The 13,891-nt window shown below is 60.4% G+C and overlaps 1 protein-coding gene across 2 annotated transcripts; it reads left to right on the top strand.

Annotated features, from left to right (window-relative positions):
* Nucleotides 1-3,069: 3,069 nt before the first annotated feature.
* Nucleotides 3,070-13,742, top strand: MBD3 (methyl-CpG binding domain protein 3). 2 transcript variants are annotated; one of them, XM_007460351.1, is made up of 6 exons: nt 3,070-3,250; nt 8,860-9,019; nt 9,573-9,710; nt 10,575-10,665; nt 11,123-11,300; nt 13,545-13,742. In XM_007460351.1, exons 1-6 carry the CDS (start codon nt 3,141-3,143, stop codon nt 13,735-13,737), a joined length of 870 nt encoding a protein of 289 aa, XP_007460413.1. In that variant the 5' UTR covers nt 3,070-3,140; the 3' UTR covers nt 13,738-13,742. The 2 variants fall into 2 exon arrangements, with proteins under 2 accessions (XP_007460413.1, XP_007460414.1); XM_007460352.1 differs by having other exon boundaries at nt 3,111-3,154; nt 13,545-13,737.
* The last annotated feature ends 149 nt before the right edge of the window (nt 13,743-13,891 follow it).

Here is a 13,891-nt window from a genome sequence, read left to right as displayed (position 1 = left end):
CAGGAATGCTTGGCTGGGGACATCTGTGGTTGTCACGACTCAGGGGGGTCTCCTGGCATGAGTGGGCAGGGCCAGGGATGCTGCTCCACACCCCGCAGTGCCCAGGATGACCCCACAGAGAATGCGCTGGCCCCGATACCAGCAGTTGCAGGGCAGAGAGACCCTGCCTCCGAAAGTCTTTTCAAGGTCCTCACATGGCCCCTCCTGGTTTAATTTGTATCTTTCACCTTGTGGAGATGGGCAGGAGAAGGTGTCTGCTTGGGGACTGGGCCAGCAGGCCTGGGCAGAGTTTATTTCAAAGGAGCAGCGCCCAGCCCAACGGGAGAGGAGCTGGGCAGCCCCCGTCCCTCCCATCCAGGCCTCCTGGCCTCTCGTCTCTGCGTCTGCCGCCAGCACCCTGGGTCACGGCCACCCTCCCGGTCAGGCCTCTGGACCAGTCCCTTGAGGACAGTCCTTGGCTCGGGCCAAGTAACCCCCAGAGACCCACTGTCTATGCTCTGGGGTCAGCCTGGGCCCGAGGGGTTCAGATTCCCTGAGTAGCAAGTGAGACCGGCGGGGCTGGTTCTTGAGGTGGAGGCATTGCATTTCCATCATCCAACCATGAGGTCAAATCCAACACCACACGTCCATGGGTATACGACTGTCAAAACCCAGGAAATAACAATGGAGGATGTGGAGAAATCAGAACCTTTGTTCGCTGCTAGTGGGAATGGGAAATGGGGCAGCCACAGTGGACAACAGTCTGGCAGTTCCTCAAAAAATTAAACACAGGGCAACAGGCATATGAAAAGATGCTCAGCATCACTAATCGCCAGAAAAATGCCAATCAGAATCACAATAAGGTATCACCTCACACCTGTCAGAATGACTATTATTTAAAAGTCTACAAATAAAAAATGTTGGTGAGAATGTTGTGGAGAAAAGGGAACCCTCCTACACTGTTGGTGGGACTGTAAATTGGTGCAGCCACTGTGGAGAATGATAAGGACGTTTCTGCAAAAACTAAAAATAGAAGTACCATATGACCCAGCAATTCCACTCCTGGGTATATATCCAAAAGAAACAAAAACACTAATTCAAAAAGATACATGCACCCCAATGTTCAGAGCAGCATTATTTACAATAGCAAAGACACGGAAGCAACCTAAGTGTCCAGGAACAGATGAATGGATAAAGATGTGGTACATATATATAATAGAATATTACCTATAAAAAAGGAAAATTTTCCATTTGCATCAACATGGAGGGATTTGGAAGGTATTACACTAAGTGAAATAAGTCAGACAAGGATAAATACTGTATGATCCTGGTCATCTATAGAATCTAAAAAATACAGCAACAAAAAAGCAGCAGACTCACAGATATAGAGAACAAACTAGTGGTTACCAGTGGAGGGGGAGAGGGGCAAGATAGGGGTCGGGGGTGGGAGGTACAAACTGTTGGGTGTAAGACTGGCTCAGGGATGTACTGTAGGACATGAGCAATATTGCCAATATTTGGTAATAACTGTAAATGGAAAGCACACTTTGAAAACTGTATAAAAGTTACAAAAAATATATTAATGTTTTGCCCTTCTCAAAAAATGAACAAAAACAAAAACAAAAAAAATGTAGGATCGCCACGTGATCCAGTGATTCCAGCTCTGGGTGTGCACCCAAGAGAAGTAAAAGCAGGGCTGGGGTGGTGCTGGGGTCTCCTCACAGGAAGGCTGACAATTTTTTCCTTTAAGAGTCTTCACGTGCTTTCACTGATTAAAATGCACGCGTCTGTCTTTGCAACTTTGATTTTTAAATTAAAACGAAGTCGCACACACTGGGAGAAAACACAACAGCGACCAGCACTGCCCTCTGTGGAAGGCCAGGTCCTGGAGCGCTGCGCTTGGCCCTGACCTGCACACAGGCATACAGTGCCCCGAACCAGCTTTGTAACGGGGTGACCGCTCGCCGATCAGGGTGCCTCCCGGCCACTATGCCCTTTGTCTGTGGGAGAGCAGCCCAGCTACCCCTTGGGGAACCCAGGAGGGAAAGGGACGTTAAGGAATTGAGAAATTGCACTTACCCGGGTACTTAATATAAATAAACAAGTGACACCTGCGGGCCATGGTCTTCGGTGTCCTGCCCAAGCCCCGCCTCCAACTAGAGCAGGGACCTGGGGGGGGCCCAAGGCTGCGAAGACACCTGCAGGGAGCTCCAGGTGCGCGGCCCAGGCCTGTTGCCTTCGGGGGAGCCCAGGGCCTTCCCACCCACAGCCTCCCCCTCCCCCAGGGACCCGACGCCAGGACAGGCCCGTCGGGAGGCCCAGCCCGCACCTGGCACTGCCCACAGCTAAGGCCACTCACTCAGCAGTCTTTTCTTAAGTACCTGACCTGGGCCGGCCAGGCTCTGCCCTGGGGGAGCAGGGCAGGCAGGAGAGGGCCTGGGGGAGGGAGAGGGGACACAAGGTGGGGCGGGAGATTCCCAAGTAAGGGCCTGGAGCCCCAGGAGACAGAAAGCGGCTGGCCTAAGGAGGAGGCAGGAAGAGGGGCCCGGATTCTGATATGTCATTAAAGCGTCGGGTGGGCCTTGGGGTGTGGAGGTGGGTGGTCACCGACAATGACCCTAAACGCGGATGCCAGTGACGAGACCAGGGAGGCGGCGTGATGGCGGTCCGGCACTGGACGGGCATCCTGGGACACAGACGGGGCCTCGGAGGAGACGCGGGAGAGAGACCAAGGCGGACAGCGCAGCGGCAAGCAGAGGACACTAGCCACTTGCAGGCGGGCCAGGGCGCATGCGCGGAGCGGACGAGCCGCGCGCCGCCGCAGGCCCCACCTTCAGGCCGCGCGCTGATTGGCGCCGCCGCCGAGGGGCGGGGCCGGAGGCCACGGGCGGGGCGGGACCTGTGCAGCGCCTGCGCAGCACGGGGCCCCGCGCGCGGGCGGGTGGGCGGAGCGGGCCCCCCGAGCGGGGGCTGGCGAGCGCGGGGAGGGGGCCGAAAGGGCGGCAAAGCCGGCGCGCGCCCGGCTTGGGGCGGAGGGCGGAGGCCCACGGGCCGGAACAGCCGCGGCAAGTGGCGGCGGCAGCGGCGGAGGCAGCTGAGGCGGCGGCGGCGAGCGGGGGTCCGGGCGGCAGCGGCGGCGGCGGGCCGAGGAGCCGGGCGCGATGGAGCGGAAGAGGTGGGAGTGCCCGGCGCTCCCGCAGGGCTGGGAGAGGGAAGAAGTGCCCAGAAGGTCGGGGCTGTCGGCCGGCCACAGGGATGTCTTTTACTATAGGTGAATGAACGTGCCGGCCGGGCAGGGCCCCAACGGGCGCCTCCCAGCGGCCTCTGCGGCGGCCTGGGCGCCCCGACCCGGGCCGCGGCCTGGGCCCCGCGCGTGCGTTGTGCGTGCATGCGTGCGTGCGTGCCGGCGCGCGGCGGGCGCTTGGCCCAGTGCGCGTGCGTGCCCGGCGGGTCCGAGCCCAGTGCGCGTGCGTGCCCGCGAAGCTTTCGCTCAGTGTGCTTGCGCTCCCCCCGCAGCCGCAGTCCTGGGACCGGCCCCGGGCTGGCGGCGGTCTTTGTTCGGCGGCCGCGGCGAAGCGGCCGGCTGGGCAAGGGGCACCCCGGCACGGGCCAGACGCCGCTGGGAGGCGGGGGTGGGGGCTGGGCTGTCCCTTTGGTCCTCGTGGGGCGCTCCTGGGGCCGCGCGCAGCCTGGGTCAGGTGGGGATCCCGGGTTTCAGGGAGCAGGGTTCGCTCTGGGGGACCAGAGAGGGCTGCCTAGGGATGCAGGTTTCTGGGCCCTTCACAGGGTGGCCTGGTCCTGGAGCTGCGTGTCTTTTAAGAGCCGCCCCACCCCCATCCTTGGGCACCGTGGGTAGTGGCCTCTCCAGTCGCCAGACCGGGGACGCGGCCTTTGTGAGCTTCCCTCACCCAAACTGGAGGGAGGGCTGCCCTTGGCCTGAGAGAGGTGGCAGGGACCCCACCCCCACCCCTAGTGAAACAGAATCAGTAGGCGGCTGGAAGCCCAGCCCCAGACCGTCAACCACCTGCTGTTTGCCTTTTCCTTCCTTTTTTTTTTTTCTCCTGATTGGTGGAAGATGCTTTTGTTTCTGAGCCAGGCTTGATGGCTCCCTCCCCTTATGCTTTAGGACCCTGACAAAAGAAAAGCAGGCGGGACACCTGCCACGTGTTGAATGCCTGCCAGGTGTTGGGGGTGTGCAGCAGGTCCTGGGCCTTTGCTGTCCTCGTTTTGGGAGGAGTGAAGGAAGTGAGCAGGGTAAGGATGGCAGCTCATCCAAGACAAGCTGAGGTTCTAGCGTCCAGAGAGTGCTGGTGGCCCTCCAGTGTGTACTGTAACTGGCTGCCCCTCTCGTAATGTCAAGCATGAAATAGTGGGGTTACGATCATCTTTTAGGGAAACGTGTGTATTCCCCCTCACTGCGGCTGTCTGTGACGTCACTCCCTCGCTGGCTGTTTAGAGAAGCTTCTGGGTGTGTGAAGAGGCCTCTCACCACCTCCCCTCATTTAATTCTGAGCACACTTGTGTTCTCATTTCTTCCTTTTAGGTCTGAAGACTGAGGCAGATCTCTGTTCCTCTAGTCCTTTGTTAATTTAACAGATGCCTCTGCAGCACATGCTGGGTGTCCTGGCCATTCAGCTGGGAGTGAGACCTGGGCCCTCCCCTCCTGGGTGACAGCTGGTGCCCCAGCCATCACCCCGTTGCTTTCATAGTTAACAGGTGATGACATATGCAGAGAGATGTGGGGGTCTGTGAGGGGCAGATGATGGGAGTGCCTCATCGAGCTGGGGGCGGGTCAGTGAGGGCTTGTCTGGAGAGGCAGCACAGAGGGGAGCCCTGGCAGTGGGGCCAGGAGGAGGGTCCAGGCAGCGCCAGCAGCCTGTGAGGAGGCTCAGGAGCTGAACCGGGGCCAGCGTGGCTAGAGGGCCGCAGCCCGTCATCGCCTCACCTCTTGTCCCCACCTGCCTGGGAACCTCTCCGGGCTTTCATCAAGTGGGACCCCGCTCCAAGGCCCCGCCCCTGAGCATAGGGGTCTGGTGGTAGGGAACGGCTCCAGACTGGGGCTGGACAGATGGAATTTCAGTTTTCCCACGACTCCAATGAGAAGTGAGGGCCTGAGACAAGATGCGGGGTGCAGGGTCCAGTGCCACTCCCAGGTCTCTGGTGTGGATGACCTACCCTGTCCCAGCAGGTCGGAGGTCTGGGGGGGATGTGATATCTTTTTTGGAACGTGGGCCCTTGGCCTTCTCACCACCCGATGCCGAGCCAGGTGACTAGGCAGGGAGCACAGATGGATTTCCCTGGTTCTCTCTCTCTTTTTTTTTAATCTTTATTTATTTGGCTGCGCCAGGTCTCAGTTGCGGCACATGGAATCTTCGTTGCTGCTTGCGGGATCTGTAGTTGTGGCATGTGGGATCTTTTAGTTGCGGGATAAGTATCTAGTTCCCTGAGCAGGGATTGAACCTGGACCCCCTGCATTGGGAGCGCGGAGTATTTTTTTATTTTTATTTTTATTTTTTCCGGTATGCGGGCCTCTCACTGTTGTGGCCTCTCCCGTTGCGGAGCACAGGCTCCGGACGCACAGGCTCAGCGGCCATGGCTCACGGGCCTAGCCGCTCCGCGGCATGTGGGACCTTCCCAGACCGGCGCACGAACCCGTGTCCCCTGCATCGGCAGGCGGACTCTCAACCACTGCGCCACCAGGGAAGCCCGGAGCGCGGAGTCTTAACTGCTGGACCACCAGGGAAGTCCCTTCCTGGTTCCTTAATGCAGAGGGAAAGCAGATCTCCGGTGCTGTTGAGTCGGACAGACCTGTCCTTGGGTCTTAGCCCTGCCCCTAGGGATGTGGAACCTTGATTTGCTAGTCCGGAGAGTGGGAGAGAGCCAGTGTGTTCTTTGCAGGAGAGGTGGAGCAATCTCACGGACCGTTCTGTAGGACTCACCCACACACCCCTCCAGCTTGGTGACCTGGCCCTAAGGACTGGGAGATGGGGGTGGAGCATCTGGTTACAGCCGAGCATTTTCTTTGGAAAAATCATCTCCCTGCCTGACATTTACAATCCAGGCCAGAAGTTGAGGACTTGGAATTTAGCGTCATTCTTTGGGGTGTGTGGAATAGAGAGGACTTTCCAGAGCTTTTTTTTTTTTGGCTGCACCATTGCAGCATGCAGGATCCTAGTTCCCTGACAAGGGATAGAACTCACGCCTCCTGCCTTGGGAGCGTGGAGGCTTAAACCACTAGACCACCAGGGAAGTCACAGAGCTTTTTTTTTTAAATAAATAAATTTATTTATTTATTTATTTTATTTATTTATTTTTGGCTGCATTGGGTCTTCGTTGCTGCACGCGGGGTTTCTTTAGTTGCGTCAAGCGGGACTACTCTTCGTTGCTGTGTGTGGGCTTCTCATTGCATTGGCTTCTCTTGTTGTGGAGCATGTGCTCTAGGTGTGTGGGCTTCAGTAGTTGTGGCACGCGGGCCCAGTAGTTGTGGCTCGTGGGCTCTACAGCGCAGGCTCTGTAGTTGTGGCGCATGGGCTTAGTTGCTCCGCGGCATGTGGGATCTTCCCGGACCAGGGCTCGAGCCCGTGTCCCCTGCCTTGGCAGGCGAATTCTTAATCACTGCGCCACCAGGGGAGACCCCAGAGGTCATTTTAAAGGTGCAGATACTCAGGAAAGCAGGAAGTGCTCGGCAGGTTGACCCCCTTCCTTGGGCAGCGGGCTCAGCTTGGCCAGAAGGAGGCCTGGGGTCAACACCCACTCATCACCCCTCGTACAGCCCTGCATCCGGCCCAGGCCCTGGGCTCCGCGCTTGGTGCTGGCTCCATCCCCATGACGGCCCCAGTGCTTCAGGGTCCTACCGACTCAGCCGAGGGCCACCAGGCTTCCGGCTACCTGTCTACTCCACCGGCTACCTGTCTACTCCACCGGGTAGGCCTTTTCCCCTAGAAAGACCACAGTGCTCATTTTTGTTCTACACCTGTGGTTTTACTACAGAAGTTTTTTTCTTTCATTGGATAAAACAGCTCAGATATTTTTCTGTCCCAATACAGATCTACAAAACCTGTTTTTAAAATTGAGATATAGTTCACATTCCATACGATTCAGTCTTTAAAAATGTCCAGTTCAGCAGTTTTCATGCACCCATCACCACTCTCTAGTTCCGGAATGTTCTCATCACACCAAAATGAGCCCTGTGTCCATTAGCTCCCCAGCTCCTCGTAGCCCCCATCCACTCTGTCTTGCGTTCACTTTTGTGACAGCTTCATTGAGGTAGGAGTCACAAGCCGTACTGTTCACCAGTGTAAAGCGTACAGTTCACAGGTAGCTGGACCCACCACCACGGTCAAAGTTAGAGCCTTTTCCTCCTCCCAGAAGAGCCCTAGACCTTTAACTATCTCTGCCCTTAGCCCTGCTCCCCAGCCCCTAATCTACAGTTCTGCGTTTCTGTTTCCCTGTCTTCATGCATTTTTTTAAAGCAGAACAGCAGCAGGTGGGGTGACTGGAGGCCAAGAAGTGCTGGCGAGTGCTTGTCAGGGTCCTGGCCCTCTTTGTGGCCATAGTTGGAGCCAGAGTCGGGACTCAGGGTCCTTTCCGCTGCTCCAGGCACGTGGACTCTGTTCATGTCAGCCAGCACAGAGCATAACGGAAAAATGGATCCTCTAGAAGAGTCCACGGGGGTCTCAGAACCCAAGATGGTGGGGCTGGCCCTGACCCAGGTGAGGCCCTGGTGGGGCTGGAAGGGGTTCCACTCTTCCCACTTTTGCCACTTGTCCGCAGTGCCCAGGAGGGGGTGGGCGTGTGCTGGCTTGAATTCAGGCTCAGCCTAGAGGCTCTCGGGAGATCAGCAAAGTGCAGGCCCTCGTTAGCCTCAGATGGAGAGTGACAGGGACGTCCTAGACGGGTGCCAGGCCTGCTGGAGGATCATGTGTGCCGCTCACTGGTTTCTAGTACATTCAGGGCTGTGCAACCATCACCACTAATTCCAGAACATTCCATAACCCCAAAGAGAAGCCCCAGTCCCTGACAGCCAGGAACCCACTCTCTGTCTCTGGATTTGCCTGTTCTGGACGTTTCCCATCAGTGGAATCACACACTGTGTGTCCTTCTGTGTCTGGCTTCTCTCACTGAGCATCGTGTCTCAAGGTCTGTCCACGTTGTAGCGAGTGTCAGGGCTTCTCTCCTTTTCATGGCTGAGTGATGCTCCCATGTGTGGAGGGACATCTGGGCTGTTTTCACTCTGCCCGGTGAGTCATGCTGCTGTGAGTAATTAGGTGTAAGTTACTATGTCGACATGTGTTTTGATTTCTCTTGGATACTTAGGGGTGGAATTGCTCTTTAACCATTAGAGGAGCTACCAGACTGTTTCCCAAAGTGGCTGCAGGAGTCCCCGTGCCCAGGGACGTGTCATTATTAATGCTCACTGGGTCCCATTCTGGTCACCTGTAGCATGAGCTCTGAGTCTGCACTGCAGCTAGAGGTTGGCGTTAGCTTTTCCTAGGAAGGTGAGTCCCCTGTGCCGGCCCGTGGGGTGAGCAGGATGGCAGAGCTTCACAGCCAGGTTTCAGGCTTTCCCAGCAGGTCCCGCCTGGGCAGCTCTTTGGTGCCCAAAGAGCCCCAAAACTGAGGTTTTACAGCGCAGCCCCCCCAGGACAGGTTCATAATGCTGTAACGGACCTGCTATCCTTGGGTCTTTTCTCGAGAACATGGCCAGATCCTGCTTCTGGAATGTTCCAGAAACTCCAGCCAGGCTCCCAGGGCTGGGCCCCATCCTTCCGAAGGCCAGGGCGTCCATCCCTGCTCTCGGCCTCGGCATCTGCTGCGCTGGGGAGAGGGTGGAGCGGCCTGGCCCGGCGCCCCCCGCCGCTAACCGCGCTGTGTCTGCAGCCCGAGCGGGAAGAAGTTCCGGAGCAAGCCCCAGCTGGCGCGCTACCTGGGCGGCTCCATGGACCTGAGCACCTTCGACTTCCGCACGGGCAAGATGCTGATGGGCAAGATGAATAAGAGCCGGCAGCGGGTGCGCTATGACTCCCCGAGCCAGGTCAAGGTGAGCCCATGCCGACCGCTGCTGGGTAGGGCTCACCCACCGTCCTGGAGTTAGAGGCCTAGCTACTCACTGGGGGGAGCCCAGCAGCTGTGGAGAAGCAGAAAGAAGACAGGAAACCGCTCATCACCTGTCCCCAGGAGAGGCTCGGGCACGGGGCCTGGGAGGTGGCTCAACTCTGGTCCACGCTTGGGCGCCTGGTGACCAGTGTGTCTGCGGGTCTTTGATGGACGCGTGTTCGGGGGACCTTGTTCCCTGCCCCGGCTGCAGAACAGAGGTGGCCAGGGCGCCCCAAGGCCCGTTCTCTGCGGAGGACGAGGCGCGGGAGGTGAGAGGGGTGGTGGTGGGGTGAGAGAGAGCAGGTGTGTGTCCGGAGCCCCCCCTGCGGCCGCACCGAGGGCAGCGAAGCGGCTGGGCCTGGGCTTGGCGTTGCCTCCGGGTCCGTGGGTGCCACGGGGTGTGTTGGTGACTGGGGCCTGTCCCCCGAAGCCCCTTGCGGGGCACGGCTTTCTCGCTGACGGGGAAAGCCCGCTGAGGACCCCGCCCGACCCTGCAGGGCAAGCCCGACCTGAACACGGCCCTCCCGGTCAGGCAGACGGCGTCCATCTTCAAGCAGCCAGTGACCAAGATCACCAACCACCCCAGCAACAAGGTGAAGAGCGACCCCCAGAAGGCCGTGGAGCAGCCCCGGCAGGTGAGCTCTGGCGCTTGGTCCTCTCTTTAGAGCTGAGACGGCGGGCCCGGGGCCCCAGCGCCGTGGTCAGGAGCCGTCACCCCAGGGCACGGTCCTGCGGGCACCAGCGCCCAACACGCGTATGCGGGGCCTCCTCGGGCCGGCCGCTGTCTTGAACAGATTGATAAGATCCCACAAATGCAGTTTTGTGATCTGTTTTCCAAAAACTGAGCCTTAGCTGTGTTTTCATGCATCTTTACAAACGCCCAGTAGATAGCGGGGTGTGGAGGTGCTAGGCCAGAGCAGGGGGCCGTGGCCGTCAGAGGGGGAGACGCTCAGGGACCCTGCAGGGCATGGGCCCCGCCATGGGCAGCCGCCCTGGGTGCTGTGCCATTTGGGTTGGAGCCCTCTAGATAACAGGTCAGAAACCTGTGGGGCTGCCTGTCGCCCCCCTCCGCAGAGTCTGGAGGTGCAGTCGAGGGTGTGAGCTTGTTGCCCTTCCGGGGGCTCCTGGGTCCCCTGTCTGTACCAGGCGGTGCCCACGGACAGCGCTTGTTCGGGCTGTGGCAGGGGTCAGCCGGGGCTGTTGCCCTGGGCCCGTGGCTTGGCCCGGGGTGGAGGTTGGACCTCCCAACCCCCAACTCCAGGGTGAAGGGGAGCCACAGACTGTCCGATGGCGCATCTGACGTCCTGGGTCTTCGTCCTGCCGGAAACAGGGCTTGGGGTTTCTCTGCCCTGCGAGGATCCTGGGGCGCGAGCAGCCCCAGCAAGTGTGGGGGTCAGAGGTCACACTGAGACCCCCATCCTGGCTGCCTAGGGTCGCCTGCTGGGGGAGCAGGTGGCCTGGCCATCCCGTCGGCCTGACGTCTGTCTGTGTGGCGGCAGCTCTTCTGGGAGAAGAAGCTGAGCGGCCTGAACGCCTTTGACATCGCGGAGGAGCTCGTGAAGACCATGGACCTCCCCAAGGGCTTGCAAGGTGACCCCCTGCAGGGGCAAGGGGGAGGTGGAGGAGGGGTGAGGCCCGTGCTCCCCCAGCCTGGGGCCAGCCGGGCTGCACCTGACGCTGGGGCCGCGTCTGGTCACGGGGTCCTGAAAACACTCGGGGCTCTGGTTTCCCTGCCGCGCCATAAAAGCATCCCTGCTGTCCCTGAGAGGGTAGTTGTCTCCCTGTATGTCGTGGAGTGACCGCCCCCTTCCAGCGTCCGGGTATGACATGGAAATGGCCAGGGAGGGCTCAATTCAGACGGGGAGACGCCTGGGGGGCAGGGCTCCTGGCCCTGCGACGGCTCCCCTGAGTGGGGCTGCCCATGGGCTGTGAGGCCCTGGCACACGCAGGACTGGGCAGGGCCTGCTGTAAAGGGAGGTTCAGGGTGAAATCGGGGCTGAGGGGGCAAGGCTGGTGCCCGCAGCGACCACCCTCCCTTGCCCGGCAGGCGTGGGTCCCGGCTGCACGGATGAGACGCTGCTCTCGGCCATCGCCAGTGCCCTGCACACCAGCACCATGCCCATCACCGGGCAGCTCTCAGCCGCCGTGGAGAAGAACCCCGGGGTGTGGCTCAACACGGCCCAGCCGCTCTGCAAGGCCTTCATGGTGACCGACGAGGACATCAGGTAGCCCCCCACCCCCACCCCGACAGTGTCCAGGTGTGATGCGGAAGTGGCCGGGGGAGGGCTGGGTTCAGACAGGCAGGCGCCTGGGGGGTGGGGCAGCCTGCGGGGGCGGGAGGGGACAGGGCTCCTGGCCCTGCGATGGCTCCCCTGAGCGGGACTGCACGTGGGCTGTGAGGCCCTGGATCGGGGGGCACTGGCACACGCAGGACCGGGCAGGGTGGGCTGAGGGGAAGCAGGGCGCGTCCCGGCCCTGGATGCTGGGCCTGTGCTTGGCCAGGACCCCGTGGGTGGTGTCCAGGTGCGGGTAGAGCTGTCTGGGAGGGCCTCCTGGAAGGTGGTTGGAAGTGGCTCCTGGGCAGGAAACATCTAGAGGTGCTGAGGGTAGAACATGCGTCATGTTCAGCTTTGAAACATCAGTGCACAGCTGAGGTTGGGAGAAGGCCGGGGGGGGCGCTTAGGAGCCCACAGGAGGGGCTGGAAGGCAGAGCAGCTGCACCTGGAGTGCTGTGGGGGGCAGTCTCGGGACTGCAGGTAAAAGCCACGTGGGTGCGAGAGGGCAGCCCTGTGCCCCGAGAGAGGCGAGGACACGGCAGTGAGACCACACACATGTACACACGTACACACACACACAGGTACACACGTGTGTACATAGGCGTGCATTGCACGTACACACAGACACGCATGTACACATGTGTACACACATGCATGTACACATACACACACATACACATGTGCACATTCACATACGTGTCTGCACAGGGCTCATCCCTAGGGAAAGGGCAGGAAAAGAACACGACTGTCTGAAAAGTCCAGGCAGATCTTTAAAGCACAACTTGCAGAAATAGAAAGTCAGTGAGGTGGGAACCGTAGGTGTGAGGTCCAGCAGTGGCAGTGGCTGTGGTCCTGCTGGGAGGAGGGACTCGTGGCCGGTGGAGGGGAGCGACAGGCACAGAGTCAGGTCCACGTGCTGACGGGGGCACCTTAGAGGCGGCAGGGAGGGGACAGGGGTCCTTGGCCCGGGCCGGCAGCCACCCTCAGTGGTGCTGATTTGGGGAGGGCCTGGGGGCTGTGCTGGGGCCGGGGGCACCCCGACAGTGTCCAGGTGTGATGCGGAAGTGGCCGGGGGAGGGCTGGGTTCAGACAGGCAGGCGCCTGGGGGGTGGGGCAGCCTGCGGGGGCGGGAGGGGACAGGGCTCCTGGCCCTGCGATGGCTCCCCTGAGCGGGACTGCACGTGGGCTGTGAGGCCCTGGATCGGGGGGCACTGGCACACGCAGGACCGGGCAGGGTGGGCTGAGGGGAAGCAGGGCGCGTCCCGGCCCTGGATGCTGGGCCTGTGCTTGGCCAGGACCCCGTGGGTGGTGTCCAGGTGCGGGTAGAGCTGTCTGGGAGGGCCTCCTGGAAGGTGGTTGGAAGTGGCTCCTGGGCAGGAAACATCTAGAGGTGCTGAGGGTAGAACATGCGTCATGTTCAGCTTTGAAACATCAGTGCACAGCTGAGGTTGGGAGAAGGCCGGGGGGGGCGCTTAGGAGCCCACAGGAGGGGCTGGAAGGCAGAGCAGCTGCACCTGGAGTGCTGTGGGGGGCAGTCTCGGGACTGCAGGTAAAAGCCACGTGGGTGCGAGAGGGCAGCCCTGTGCCCCGAGAGAGGCGAGGACACGGCAGTGAGACCACACACATGTACACACGTACACACACACACAGGTACACACGTGTGTACATAGGCGTGCATTGCACGTACACACAGACACGCATGTACACATGTGTACACACATGCATGTACACATACACACACATACACATGTGCACATTCACATACGTGTCTGCACAGGGCTCATCCCTAGGGAAAGGGCAGGAAAAGAACACGACTGTCTGAAAAGTCCAGGCAGATCTTTAAAGCACAACTTGCAGAAATAGAAAGTCAGTGAGGTGGGAACCGTAGGTGTGAGGTCCAGCAGTGGCAGTGGCTGTGGTCCTGCTGGGAGGAGGGACTCGTGGCCGGTGGAGGGGAGCGACAGGCACAGAGTCAGGTCCACGTGCTGACGGGGGCACCTTAGAGGCGGCAGGGAGGGGACAGGGGTCCTTGGCCCGGGCCGGCAGCCACCCTCAGTGGTGCTGATTTGGGGAGGGCCTGGGGGCTGTGCTGGGGCCGGGGGCGGGGGCGTCTGTCTGGACGGGGCGCTCGCAGCGCCCCCGTCTCCACAGAAATGGACGTGCCCTGGCCAGCGGGTCTTCCTGTGTCCGCAGGAGGCAGGAGGAACTGGTGCAGCAGGTCCGAAAGCGGCTGGAGGAGGCGCTGATGGCCGACATGCTGGCGCACGTGGAGGAGCTGGCCCGGGACGGCGAGGCGCCACTGGGCAGGGTGGGCGCTGACGGGGATGAGGACGACGGGGACCAGGAGGATGGGCCCGACCAGGACCAGGAGATGGAGCATGTGTAGAGCAGGCACTGGCCAGGTCCCAGCTCCAGCTCGCGCGGGCAGCGACCATGGGTGAGGGGTGGTCCGGGTCCCTGGGGCCTGCCTTGTGCCAGTGGCAGCAGTGCTGGGCCGGGCGCCTCCCGAGAGCACCTGTCTTCAAGGAGGACGGCCTGCC

Source organism: Lipotes vexillifer, unplaced genomic scaffold, assembly GCF_000442215.2.
Source record: "Lipotes vexillifer unplaced genomic scaffold, Lipotes_vexillifer_v1.1 scaffold225, whole genome shotgun sequence".
Lineage (NCBI taxonomy): Eukaryota > Metazoa > Chordata > Mammalia > Artiodactyla > Lipotidae > Lipotes > Lipotes vexillifer.
The sequence above is the reverse complement of the archived record's forward strand: the minus strand, read 5'-3'. Positions and strand labels throughout refer to the sequence as shown.

Excerpts from the sequence above, each read along its gene's own strand:
- MBD3 (XM_007460351.1), top strand. The coding sequence starts at position 3,141 with ATGGAGCGGAAGAGGTGGGAGTGCCCGGCGCTCCCGCAGGGCTGGGAG. Across the intron at positions 9,020-9,572 it reads ACTCCCCGAGCCAGGTCAAG|GGCAAGCCCGACCTGAACAC; the intron begins GTGAGCCCATGC and ends CCGACCCTGCAG. Across the intron at positions 10,666-11,122 it reads CCTCCCCAAGGGCTTGCAAG|GCGTGGGTCCCGGCTGCACG; the intron begins GTGACCCCCTGC and ends CTTGCCCGGCAG.